The sequence below is a fragment of the Trachurus japonicus genome, chromosome 24 (genome assembly GCF_045865225.1).
Source record: "Trachurus japonicus isolate A0001 chromosome 24, Traja_1.0".
NCBI classification, from domain to species: domain Eukaryota; kingdom Metazoa; phylum Chordata; class Actinopteri; order Carangiformes; family Carangidae; genus Trachurus; species Trachurus japonicus.
Genome location: NC_140930.1, coordinates 24,147,989 through 24,161,441, shown reverse-complemented (window position 1 = coordinate 24,161,441; position 13,453 = coordinate 24,147,989). Strand labels below are relative to the sequence as shown.

Sequence of the window (13,453 nt, the reverse complement as noted above, 5' to 3'; positions counted from 1 at the left end):
AGATCTGCACAGAATGTGTGACAGAACGGGGGGGAGGGGTTGTCATGTGTGGTTTTGAGTGGAGTGTGTCAGCAGCAAATGAACAAGTGAGTGATTTGATATGGAGGTTCCTCATGCATGAATGGTGGTGACTTTGAATCTATGATCAGCTCAGACTTTCCATCTAAACACTAATGACTAATGCTCTCTGTGAAGCCCTTTGTCCTTAGCTCTCATTAGCTAATATTATGATGGTGAGTAGAAGCATGGTAGCATTTCATATGCAGCAGAGCTCACATGCTCAGTTATTAACATGGCCTGACACTCTCAGTCCTGCTCTATGTTTATCTCATACACAGTTTCCAGCTGCTACACTGTAAAATTTAATTGCTACAGCGAGCTCAGTTTATCACAGTTTTATTCGTGTTTGGAAAAAAAAAAGAAAAAAAGAAAAGGCAACTTTTGTGTTGGAACCTTTAAATAATCTGAGGAGTTTTATTAAGGTCATGTAAATAAAACTCAAAACCTAATTAGTGTTAATTTAGTCTGGAGGTCTGGGAGAGAGTTTGTCTTGATGTGTCTTTGTGCACCTCATAATGTGTGTCACTCTGTGTGTGTGTGTGTGTGTGTGTGTGTGTGTGTGTGTGTGTGTGCGCGCGCATGTCACTGGGTGCTCCTGTGTCAAACTGGCCGGAGCCTTCTCCCTGAGTAATGGTTGACATTCACAGCAACAAAGCTAGCTTTGTGCCCCGACCTGTGTGTGTGTGTAGGTGTGTTTTTCACTGTGTGGGTAATGTGAGGGTGTGTGTGTGTGTGTGTGTGAGAGAGAGCGGGGGTGATAGAAAAAGGGAAAAGCAAGAGAATTTGCCAGTCACACACACTTAGGCTTTGCCTGTGTTTGGATGGTGTTCAAAGAGGAGGCTGAGGCCTGTTTGTGTGCGTGTGTGTGGAGGTGGGTGGGTGGATGTGTTTTTATTTGCAGCCAACAGAAGTTCATGAGGGCATCTCACTTCTGCTGTGAAACATGATTTAATGCGGGATTGTGTAACTGATCTTACAAGTTTTTCTTAAACATTGTTCCAGTCCCACAAGTGTCACTTTTGTAGGACTCTTTAAAGTCTCCTGTTTACTTTCTACTGAATCAGCTCAGCTCTCATGAATCTTTAAAAGTGAGTGCTTTGGCCTTGTGAGTGCACAAGTGTGCTACAACTGACCTGACCGGCATTTAAACAATCATCTTAACAACTCAAGAGAGAGAGTCTCTATATTTCTGCACAGATTTTATAGCCATGAGAGATGTGAAATATTCTCAGTGTTTGTCTTGAGGCAGTTTATCCAGTGATTCTGCACTTTGTGCAAAGTGATGGATGCAGTTTTCTTGCATATTAAAATAATAATAATAATGATAGTTTTATTTATAGAGCACCTTTCAAAACAAAGTTACAAGGTGCTTAACAATAAAATGGTTTGTGCAATATAATATTCATCATGACAGTGTAACATTAAAATACAGGAATACAGGAACGGCCCATCCCTAAACCAAAGCCCCAGCTCTCCCAGGCAACACAGATCACAAACTATTTGTTTAGGTGACTTTGGCTGCTGAATTTGAATGGTGTTTGTATTGCTCTTTGCATATTTCCGGGCATTGTTTTTTGCCTTTATCCAGGAAAAAAAAAAAAAAAGAGAGACAGAAGCTCCTGATGGATGCTGCAGCTCGCTGAAGGACACAGTTTATAATCACTCGTAGAAAGTCTGGATTTCCTCCATCATGGCAGAAATATGAGGATTATTCATGTTGTCATCTGCAGCTCGTCACAGTTCCTGGTCCGTAGCGTAAGGAAACCTGGTATATGTGTGCAAGAGGCAAACATGCAGAAACACATAAAGCATGCTTCTTCGTGTGGGAGGTATGTAGGAGAGAGGAGAGGGAGAGATAGAAGAGAGGAAGACAGAGAGAGAGACAGACATAGGCAAAAGAAAAAGTAGGCCTACGAGATGAGAAGTTGTTCAGTATATTCTGTATGTTAGCCATGTTTTCTTAATTTGACATTAATGGAGACACATTGCCTCTTTCGTGGTCATTTATTGCAGTGTGACTTGACTTTATTTGAAATATAACAATCAGACCAAACACTTAGACATGAGACATTTACATGCATTGGGAAATACAGAGACGTACAGCGTGGCTCTGGTGCTACTCTATACATACTGTACAAAAAATAGAAAAGGTAGAATAAAAGAGAGGTGTTTTCTGCAGAGCACAGTTCAGGCAGCTCATACTGACTTGCGCCAGAAGGCAGGAGCAGAAATGTATAGATTTACATTTTTTTTTTTTTTTTTACAATTTCTTGTATTCAACAGCTAATTGTTGATGCATTTGCCCCATACCCTGATGACATTTACAGTCATTTTAATGAATTCATTCTCCCCTGTTTTATTTACCCAACTAAATATGACATTTTTGTTTCTTGTGTAAACTCAGTCAAACATGTCTGCTTTGTTATGGCCACCAGCTTTGGGATTATATCAACTCATTTTTTTTGGAAGTGTACATTCTGCACTGGCAGAGGCTTGAATCTGAACAGAACCATATATAGACAGTGTTTGGCTGATCTTTTGACTGTTGGGCATCTCTCCAAGGTTAGAAGGCACATATGCGTTTTCTAGTTCTACTAAATTGGCAGTAAAAGGGCACCTGCAATAGATAGCCATCTGCGTTTGCCTTTTTTTTTTCTCTGAAATTTCAGTTGACTTCTTTGGAAGAAAAAAATTAATCTGTCTGTAGCAGAGTTGTGTCCTCAGTCGGGATATATTTTATTTTTTTGTGCAATTTATCTTATCTCTGAGTATCCTCAAACTAAACAATAAATAAAAAACATAGTAATATATTACAGTGGTAATCAGACTAAATAAAACTTCATCAAAACATAAGTGTGCTGAATAACAGAAGTTTAAGTTTAAGTGTGTAACTGAATTTGACAGCCCATTAATAAGCAATAAGAAGGATGTCATTACAAGTGGACATAGCTTCAACCAGTTGTGCATCACCTTCCATACATACAGCTCTGGAAAGAGGTGATTCTAATTTATCAGAAGCACCTCATCAATTATGAATTACATAGAATTAATCACCAGCTATTTTTGGCAGATGATTTGTCTTTCAACTTTAACGCCTCGCATTTCCTTGTTCCTGCTTCTCAAATATGAGGATATGCAACTGTTCTCTGTTTCATGCCACAATACATATTCATGGCCTTTGTGTTTTGGAGTGACCAGAATCACAACTTAAAGACGTCACGCTGGGCTCTGGGCTATTTTTCAGCTTTTTGACATCTGGGCCACAGCCCTAAAATGATGATAAAAATAGTTTTTTCTATAAACTTGGCGTCAGTGGCAGCTGCAGCTGTGTTTAAACCAGGGCTGATGTGTAGAAAAACTCCAGCATCATGTTTCAGCGTGGAGGCTGATGAAAGAGACGAGTGAAGCAGAAACTGCTGCGGAACGGAAGCGGGGCAGGACTCAGTTAGGATGGTCTCTCTGTAAATGATGCGTGTTGTCGCACATGGCGTCTTTACTGTAAAGTAAAAGCTTGAGACGCGTCAGGTGTTGGACACTTCCAGTATACTGTATGTCTTCAGAGGACGCATCGATTAAATAAACAGGCACATAAACAGCTGTGTCTTTAAGAATGAAGACTGTAAAACACACACGTAAACACACAGATTTACTTATACTGACTCTCCCTCTGTAAACAACACAACTGTTCCTTGTTGCACACTGCACAGCAACACACAAGAACCTGTGTGTCTCACATAAACACAACTTCTGACACAGGGACTCACATCCCCTTTTATGATCTTTGGAATCGTTTTGACACCGACTTCATTCTGCACCGTTCAGGTTAATGGTGCACTGAGCTGACCCTGAATCAGCTCTCGTCTTCAACTCCAAAATAAGAGTTTGGGTTTAGTGGCAATGGACCGAAAAAACTCTAACTAATAACTCTCTAACTGTAACCCAAGTGGGTCAGCGCACACAATATTAACACTTCTCACACACACACACACACACACACACACACACACACACACACACACACTCACACACACACACACACACACACACTGTTTGTACTGCAGCAATGGAAAATCTTCACTACCACGGCGGCTAGTTGCCTAGCAACCCTGTGACGTCAAACCGAGTTTCCCTCTCACAGCTGTGTGTGTGTGTGTGTGTAAGTGTGTGTGTGTGAGACAGAAAATCTCTAAGTTTATGGGTGTGTGTCTAACTCTTGTTTCGTGTGTGTGTGTACGTGTGTATGTGTGTGTGTCTACTTGGTTTACTGTGAGAGGGGAAACACCGGTCAATTCTTTATTTGGTGTTTCTGTGTGAGCTTGTCGAGAGAGACACAGAGAGAGAGGGAGTGTGTGTGTATGTGTGTGTGTGTGTGTGTGTGTGTGTGTGTGTGAGTTGCCCGGCCCGGGAGCAGTGAGATAGCCTGACGTTCCTGAAGCCGACATCTTGGCTGAAGCCGTGAGCAGCGGGCCCAGTGAGAAGTGAGATGTGGTTTGTGTTGGTTTCAGAGCCGAAGCGAACAGGGGAAACCTCGGTGTGATGGAGGAAGCCTCAGCTCTCACTTCTGAACCAAACAGCTTCTTTACAGAGCTGAGAAGAGCTCCTGTTGCTTTCTCTGCTTGTTTTGAACAAATATACACGTAGATGCTGCATTCGGGCTTGTTAGGCACGTCAACACGGCCACCATCTTGGGTCGGGGTTTCTGACCATAGACATAACATACATCTGACCAGGGCTGTTGTATAGGGGAGAAAGGTGATGATAATTCTAGGGGCCCAGCGCCCAGTAGGGCCCACAAAAAACCCCAGTAGTCTAATCTTTGTATGACTGATTTATTCTGCATAAGACCCTGACTAGTACTCATAGTAATGCTGCATTAGCATCAAAACAAAATAGGCTAAATAAAAAATGATAATACATACGTAGTCTAAGAAAACAAACTGGAAAAGTTAGGGGGTAGGGGGCCACTTTGGTATTCTTTAAGGGGGCCCAGAATTCCTAGCAGCGGCCCTGCATCTGACAAGCAGCCAGACCCAGTCAGACCCTTGTAGAACAAATTTCAGTGTATGTATGCATGTGGGTGTGTGTCTGAGTATGTAAGTGTATGTTTTTTGGACATTTTTTGGATCATAAATATATGTCTGACATTTATAATAAACCAAACAGCTTGAAAATCGGTTGAATATTCAGTGAGTTATGGCTATTTTAATCGTTGATGCAGTAAGTAGACACGGCTTCCCCCGACCCAAGATGGCGGCCGCGTTGACGTATCGTTCCAATGGACAGCAGCGTCAGAGGCGGCATCTATGTGTATATTTCTATGGTTTTGAATGAATCACATCTGGACAGGTTCATATCAACTTGAATGTTTTTTACAGATGAACCGGTGGTTAGTGAGAAAGTTATGAAAGCCCCAGCAGCGTGACCCGCCGCCACTTTGAGTTCGAGTTCAAGAATCGAGGCCAGATCTAAAATCAGATGCTCTTTTAATGTTCCATAGTAGTGACCTTAATTTGGAAACAACTCTTCCTTATCAGACCAGAGTATTTAGTTACAACATCTCTGAACAGCCACGTCACACAAACATCCAACCCTTCCCTCTTTGAAGTGTTGCTTTTTCACGCCTTTTGTACGAGCCGTCAACTTTTGCAAAAGCTACTTTTCCACCGGCCGGCCTCGGTTGCTAAGAGATTCATCGTGCACCCTCCAAGAGCTTGCATCACGCTGCCTGCAGGTTAATTTAGTCTCACTGTGTGTGTTTGTGTGTTTGATTGTGGCATGCCATGTGTGTGTGTCTCTCAGTCTAAACTTTGCAGACTCAGACAGTTGCAGTGTTTCTATCTGCACGGGGACCTTGTGGTGAGCGATATCGGGCTTGTTGTTTCCTCAGAGCCTCTCCGTTGAAAACATCAGCATGCATCAGTGTTTCCCCTGCTTTTCACATTACACATTTGTAACCCAGAGTTACCCTTTGCCCAACTTCTTTTTTTTTCACCATTCTCACCACTCGCAGCCTGTCTTTACTCCTCCCTGCATGCAAATGAGTGATATCTGGTTGCCCCGTGTAACCCGAGTTCCCGTGGTCACATAAAGTCAGATTTCCATACGTCTCTGTGCATATAATTTGCAGCATCACCCTTTTTTCAATATTGCACGTGATACTTGCACAATTTCAACATTAACATTATCTTCTGTCTGCATGAAATCATGTCTGCAGATGCCTGTGTCGAAAAACATGATGCGCGCTTCTCAAGATGATAATCAAGGAGCCAATAAAAACTCTCCGCCTCAGTGCTTCTTCTCTCCTCTGTGTTCTTTCTCTTGTTTACAGAGGGCAGGGCCTTTTTTTCTTTCTTTTGTTTGTAGTCAGCGGCGGATGTGGAAAATACTGTCGCTGAGGCAAACGGCAACCCCCCCCCACTTCCTGTCTGCAAGAAGTTCCTTCGCTTACCATTTCCTCTCTCTCTCTCTCTCTCTCTCTCTCTCTCTCTCTCTCTCTCTCTCTCTCTCTCTCTCTCTCTCTCTCTCTCTCTCTCTCTCTCTCTCTCTCTGTCTCAGTGGAAACTTTACTGTCTTTCCTGCTCTCCTCTTGACATCCAGCTGGTCTGGGGACAGAGATAGGGGAGACAGAGGATGGAAACTGTGAAAGTGTGGACTCTGTCTCAGCTTCATGTCCAATCACACTGACTTAAAAATGGCAAGATCATTTTTTAAAAAATGACAAACTTGACTCCAGCTATTAATCTTACATTCGGGCAACTGGAGACATGCATATGACCATTTAGCTGTTGAAGCCCATGGAGCTAAGGAGAGTACTATAAGTCTGAACCACGTTTTGTTGAATTGTTTCAACATCAATTTCTTCCTGTGGGTGTCTGATGACAGTGTAAATAATAATGCAGGCACAGATATGGAAAAAAGAGATACCAAATACAGAAGGCTGTATGTTTGGAATGGATTAAGTGTTGAAATAGTCCAGTGTTTCTCAACCTTGGGGTCGTTTGGAATTCAAAAGGGGTCACCACTGAAATGTCTAGTAATTGATTAAAAAGAATGACTGATAAAAACATTTTAACTAATTATTATTCTTTTTGAAATTATGATTAAAAACAACACACACAATATTAAACCACCGTATTCTATACTTTCACTTTCTCGAATATAAATCGAGTTCAAACAAAATGCAGCATATAAAAATCACAAATTTGTCACGTGATCGTGGGGTCGCCAGGAATTTGTGAAAACTTGGTCATGAACCAAAAAAGGTTGGAAAACACTGAAATAGTCCTTCATGGTGTTCAGACGTGTGCGGAGGTAAGAATATTTCCTACCAGACTAATAGTTAAAGCAATCACTAAGGAAGGGAGCACAGTCTGTATTAGTGCTGGAACAAGAAGGTCAATTAATTTATCAGTTTATTTTTTCAATGAGTAAAAAATGATTTCAATGCGTGAAAGTTTTTAATTGTCACGGGCATTTTTTTCTCAGTTTTAAAGCATTCTCTTTAAATAATTAATCAGTTAACTATCAGTTTAGTTCTTTCTCTGGTCTAGGTTAAATTTGACAAATAGCAGTCTTAAACAGAACAAGACTAAAGCGTCTCATTAGCATGTAGATATGCAGCTGTAAAGACAGGGTGGAAATGACTAGTTGTTGATTCCCAGTGTCCTGAGTTGAGTGGTTTTCTCTCAGACCCTCGCTCCGTGTGACTGTGACCACACATTCCCAAACGTGTTCCTACAACTGCAAATACTTTTCTACACAAATCACCGCTGTTTGCACAAACCCCTTTTATCCACATGTCACGCATTCGGACACATTCATGCAAATTTGTTTTCACAGGTTCTGAAAAAGGTGAATGATGTTTCAGCCGGCCGTGAAGTTAATATTTGAAAGAGCCATTTTCACTGTAAGTTAAACACTCGTCGGCGTATTGGTGTAAAACCACAAGGAGAAGCACAGTCATACTGATTTATGAGCCTGGCTCAGCATGACTCCTTCTCACATGCTCATACAGAAAGTCCCATACCGGTTTGCACTCAGTTATTCATACATAGTCAAACATAAACACTTATAAATGTATATATTTAGTTCGCCACATTCTCCCAGTGCTCTGTGTGTGTGTGTTCTCACTCAACACACCCACTTAGCCCCATCTGTCTCTTTCAAATGTTGTGACCTGTGCAGAGATTTGCATGGGCCAGATTATGTTTGTCTTCTGTTTTGCCAATCAAATGACCCACAATTGCTTATCCCTGCAAACACACACATAAACACATGGAAATCTAGTAGAGAAAGAGAGAGCATGTGTGCCGAGCTGCTGGCTGTTTTAAAGCAGAGCGTGTGTTTTGGGTGGAGAAGCTGAACAGAAGATAATCGCCGTTGTTTGGTTTGTAAACTGACCCCTCTGGTCGACTGAGAAAAGCCAGCGGTCGCCATGTGGTCGTCGTGGCTGTGTTCAGTGTGGAGCGTTGTCGTGTCGGTCGGAGCCATCTGCATCATTACCATCATCCACCGCTGCGCCGCCGCCCGCCGCCGCCAGGCCCAGGTACCATCACCTCCGCTGATGAAGGTCTCGCTTTTTTATCTCCACCAGCCTGCAGTCGCTGTCACACAACGCTTTTTATACTATGATTTAATCCTTGTTTAGTCGTGTTTGACAACTCTACTCTCACATTTGGATTTTATTGAGCTGTAATAATACTATAGTATCATCACTGTGTTAGTTGACTATAACTGACCCCCCCCCCCCCCATCTGTCCTCTTCTGTCCTCCTCTGATTGCATTTTAATGTTTCTAGCTCTTAAATCTACAATCTTGACACGACGTCTGTTATTTCTCACACTTAATGGAGTCCAGACTTTCTCTTACTTTCTCTCTTTTTGCCCTCCACATCTCTCTCTCTCTCACACACACACACATGCACACACCAGCTATAAGTGGGCAGCATGGTAGATGGATGACAGTGAGTTGACAGAGAAAGCACAGACCCTGGCTCCTCACCAAGCTGCAGCCTGATACTCCTGCTCTCTCTTAACTGACTAAAGATGGTGGAAAAAATGAGAAGGGGGAATTACCACTGGGTTGAACTGAGTCTTCTCTCCGGTGGTTGACCAGGCCTAATCAGTGATGCACTTTGCTTGTTGCTTTTTAGCCGTTTCTGTTTCATTTCAACCTGTATGAAGTCAGAGAACGCTGACACACTCTGTATTCCTACTTCTGCCTACACATTGACACCTGTAGGATCCCATGAAGCTGCTGCTGCTTTTTTCCTTCAGACCTGGGACCAGATTCACCAATATGTTCTTAAGAAAGATCTTAAGAAATGTCTTAAAATTAAGAAGTTCATAAAAAAGTTCTTAAATGCAATTCCTCAATATTTTCTTAAGATTAAGAACAGTAATTTCTTACAAATTTCTTATTTTTCCTACTTAAGAACTTCTTAAAATATGTCACTGCATTGCATTGCACGTGCCATTTTAAGACAGGTCAAGGTTGTCTTAAGAAAAAAGTAAAGAACAAATTTGAGAACTTTGATTTCAAGAATACCATTTATTCTTACATTTTTTCTCAAGAAGAACTTTTTTGGAGAATATGACTTGTTCTCTTTTTTCTTCTTAAGACTGAAGTTAAGAAAAAAATGACACTTAAGAAGGTTTTGTTTATCTGGCCCCTGGTTGTTACTTTGTTTTCTGGAAATTGCTAAGAAACCGTTCTGTTATGAAAGCTGAAGCACTAAAAGTTACAGAATCATCAAAGGATTCATACCTAAGCCGTTAACGTGCCAAGTTTCTACTGAAACTCGCTAACCAAAGCAAATCCTTATAAACCTAACGGCATCTGAGGGGTCGAGACCCAGAGGTCCATCTCTCTGGGACCGGACCCGCTTCACTTGATCCACCGCAAAGTCAAGTTTCCACCATGTGATCTGTTGGTGTGCGTTTTCTCTCTCCTTCACTGGGGCAGAGAAAAACCCTCATGTGACCTTTACTTCCTCAGACAGAGAGAGAGAGGGGTGAGAAAGTGTGTATGTGTATGTCTATGTGTGTGTGTGTGTGTCTAACCATAGATAGTCATGCTATCAGCTGATGAAGTTTCATCAGGTCCAGATTATGTGACATGGGTTATATATCTCCTTCTATGGTCGTCTTCTTCTCTTATCTTATCCTTCCTCTCCTCCTCTCCTCCTCTCCTCTCCTCTCTCTTATCCTTTCTCCCGTTATTTGGAGACACAATATTATTTCTCCTGGTATTTGCAGACCAAAGGAAATCTTCAGTGTGTGAGTGAGATCACATGTTAAACAGGAGAAATTTGATTTGTTAGTCATGTCTGTGAAAAGGTTTGAAACAGTATCACAAAACATCCACTAAGAGACAGATGTAATCCCTTAAAGCAGAAGTAAGCAGAATGTTTGTGTTAATATAAGTCTTAAATAGTTCTATCTTCCAACAGCAATCACTTCTATAGAGTGTTTGGTCTGAAACACGGGTCTGTCAGTCACTCTGCTCTGCTGTAAGCCCAGGAGAAAACTTTCCTTGTATCCTACAACCTTTATCCAATGAGGAGAGAGAACGGCATAAAGGGGCGGTCCTCTCTGTGTGTGCAGCCAAGGGATGCATGTTAATGTGGTGACGTAGGCACGAGGGCGGGGACTGCTAACTCCATCGGCTGACAAGAAGTTAGCCAAAATGATCGCTTACTTCTGCTTTAAGGTGTGAATTGTGAACGTGTATATTTGAGTTTAACCTCAAACCTCATCACAAAGGTCATACAAAGCATCCTGATGTGTTTTTAGCGACAGCTCTTATTCATATTTCCAGTGCTGCTGAATCCACTGGTCACTCTGTTGTAACTCTCTGTTACAATGCTGCACAGCTGAGCATTGTTTAAACCCACAGCAGAAGACATCTGGAATTTTTCCATCTGGTGTAATGCTGCAGGCATAAAAAAATGGTGTTTGGGGTTTGAATGTCTTTCTCAGTAAAAGTTTTTTTGTTCCGTTTTTTTTTTGCTTATCAGCGCTCTGAAAGATAAGAAGAATATATTTTTTCGTGTTTGTCCTCATGCCAACATGTCGCCCTGCTTCTTCTTCTTCAGATATTGTTGCCTAACTTGTCTTTATCTTATCCACCAACCACGACAGTTATTGTCATTCAGAGAACACGCAGCACCTCAACGTTTAACACATGTTTATCCAGCTGCAGTTCTTCTAGAGTTAAATATTAATATAACTTTTCCTTGATAAAAAAAAAGTGAGCTAGAATTGGCCTTGGATCAGTTTGTGGCCACTGAGAGAAAACCTAATGATGTAGAAACAACTCCGAGGCAGTGCGTGGCAGTGCTCTGTTTGTGAATGAGGGAGTGTGTTTGTTTGTGTGTGTGGCAGGAGTCCCGCAGTTCAGTGTGTCCTTGCCAGGGACAGGGAGAGCCCTTGGAGAAACACTGTGTATGTGTGTGTGTGTGTGTGTGTGTGTTACCAGGGGAAACCCCAGCTTGATCCTCCAGAGATGAGTTAAAAGGTTCTTAAATAGCCAAAGACAAAAAAAAAGAGAGAGGGAAGGAGAGAGTGGGAGAAGGAGAAGAAGGCAGAGGCAGGGAGAGTGAAGACCCCCCCCCCCCTCTCCAGGTTCAGGGATGTCCCACCATGTGAGTCTGCACTGGATCAGACAGCCACTTCAGAGGGGAACTTCAAATACTGCTGCTGGTGAATTAAAGCTGCGTGTGCGGCCGTCTGACAGATCCAGCTCGTAGTGGACTGGTCTGTAACAGTAGTAGACTCAGCCTCATGTCATCAAATGTCTCATCTTCATACCCGTGTGCTCGCACTCTTTACATAACCAAAAGTACATATATTAGTGTCACCCTGACATTTACTGTTAAAGTAGTCGATCAGTGTTACTCTCTGCTCTCTCCCACTCACGTTGCGTTTTGTTTTTCTTCGAAGCACAAGTCATGGAAGAAGATCAAAAACATGGTCCACTGGTCTCCGTTCGTGATGTCCTTCAAGAAGAAATATCCCTGGATACAACTGGCTGGACACGCAGGTGTGTGGACAGCGCACAAACACACAAATGACATGGTTGAGATGAGAATAATAAAAAAAGAATTGGCTTCCTGTTGAGGTTGGAGGATGAACATGGGGCAGAGATCAATATGTGTGAAGGCTTTACTAATGGCGCTACATTTTTTAGTAAGCCAAAAAAAGTTACTGTTTCCCCCGTTATAACACTGTTGTTACCGTTACTGACAATACAATGCCCTGTTACTTGACTCAAGAAGTCCTATCAGAAAATAATACACCCGTTAAAGTGTACATTATATAGGCTACACATTTTTTTTCAGACCATCAACTACTCGTTTATCTGGAACTAACCAGCTCACTCGGTATTCCTCCGCTACGCAGCCTGCCTGTGTGGAGGAATACTGAGTGAGTTGGTTAGTTCCAGATAAACAGATGTTAGGGGGCGAGTCCAAGTAATTTGACACATTTGAGCATTTTATAAAAAAGTAACGCAATACTGTAGTTACTTTTTCTCATAATTAGTTACTTTAATCATGTAGTAATTCAGTTACTAACTCAGTTACTTTTGGGGTAAAGTAACTAGTAATCATAACTAATTACTTTTTAAGAGTAACATGCCCAACTCTGGTGTCTTGTTCATATGGGATCAGTGTGTTGTCTAAAAGCCTGATCACCCAGGTTTTTAATGTTTAAAACAGATAACACAGATGAGAGTGGATTTCATTTGTTTCCATAATGTTTTTAGGTTCTTATGACCTTTATAGTATCCTCAGGAGCCACTTTTTGAATCTGCACATTAGTCGGTCATTGCCGTTGCTAATTCTTCGAGGCTTAGAGGTCATGGCCCTGGAGGGAAGTGTGTGTGTGTGTGTGTTGGCTGGTAACAACAGGATGGGGAAACATCAGGCCATGACTCCTGTGGATAGTCTCAGCTAAATAAAAATAAGAGCCTGCAGCTCCTTCACAGTAAAAGTCTGTCTTTTTACAGGGAGCTTCAAGGCGGGAGCCAACGGCCGCATTTTAAAAGTAAGACACACTTTCATGTCAGTCACACCTTCTCTGTCATTACACAGGAAACTGCTCAGTTTACATTCAAACACATATTAGTGATGGTGAATCAGTGCAGCCGAGGGCACCGAGTGATGGTAACCTGGTGATGATATTGTTTAGAAACACTGTGACTGCGAGCAGCGCTGCTTGTCCCTCCTGATGAGGGATGTGCTGCGCCCCTACGTCCCCGGTTACCATGGAGACGTCGAGAAAGATGGCCAGAAATACAACCAGATGGAGGATCTGCTCGCTGAGTTCGACTTTCCATGTGTGATGGACTGTAAGATGGGAGTAAGGTGAGAGAACCGGCACATTATATCATG

At 42.1% G+C, this 13,453-nt stretch overlaps 1 protein-coding gene across 2 annotated transcripts in view; it reads left to right on the top strand.

Annotated features, from left to right (window-relative positions):
- The window catches only part of LOC146962021 (inositol-trisphosphate 3-kinase A-like), a 29,912-nt gene that overhangs the window by 9,779 nt on the left and 6,680 nt on the right, over positions 1 to 13,453 (top strand). For both annotated transcript variants that reach the window (XM_085770587.1, XM_085770586.1), the window contains exons 6-8: positions 12,003 to 12,102; positions 13,069 to 13,106; positions 13,251 to 13,426. In XM_085770587.1, coding sequence (XP_085626713.1) covers positions 12,003 to 12,102; positions 13,069 to 13,106; positions 13,251 to 13,426 — 314 coding nt within the window. The remainder of the gene's footprint in view (positions 1 to 12,002; positions 12,103 to 13,068; positions 13,107 to 13,250; positions 13,427 to 13,453) is intronic.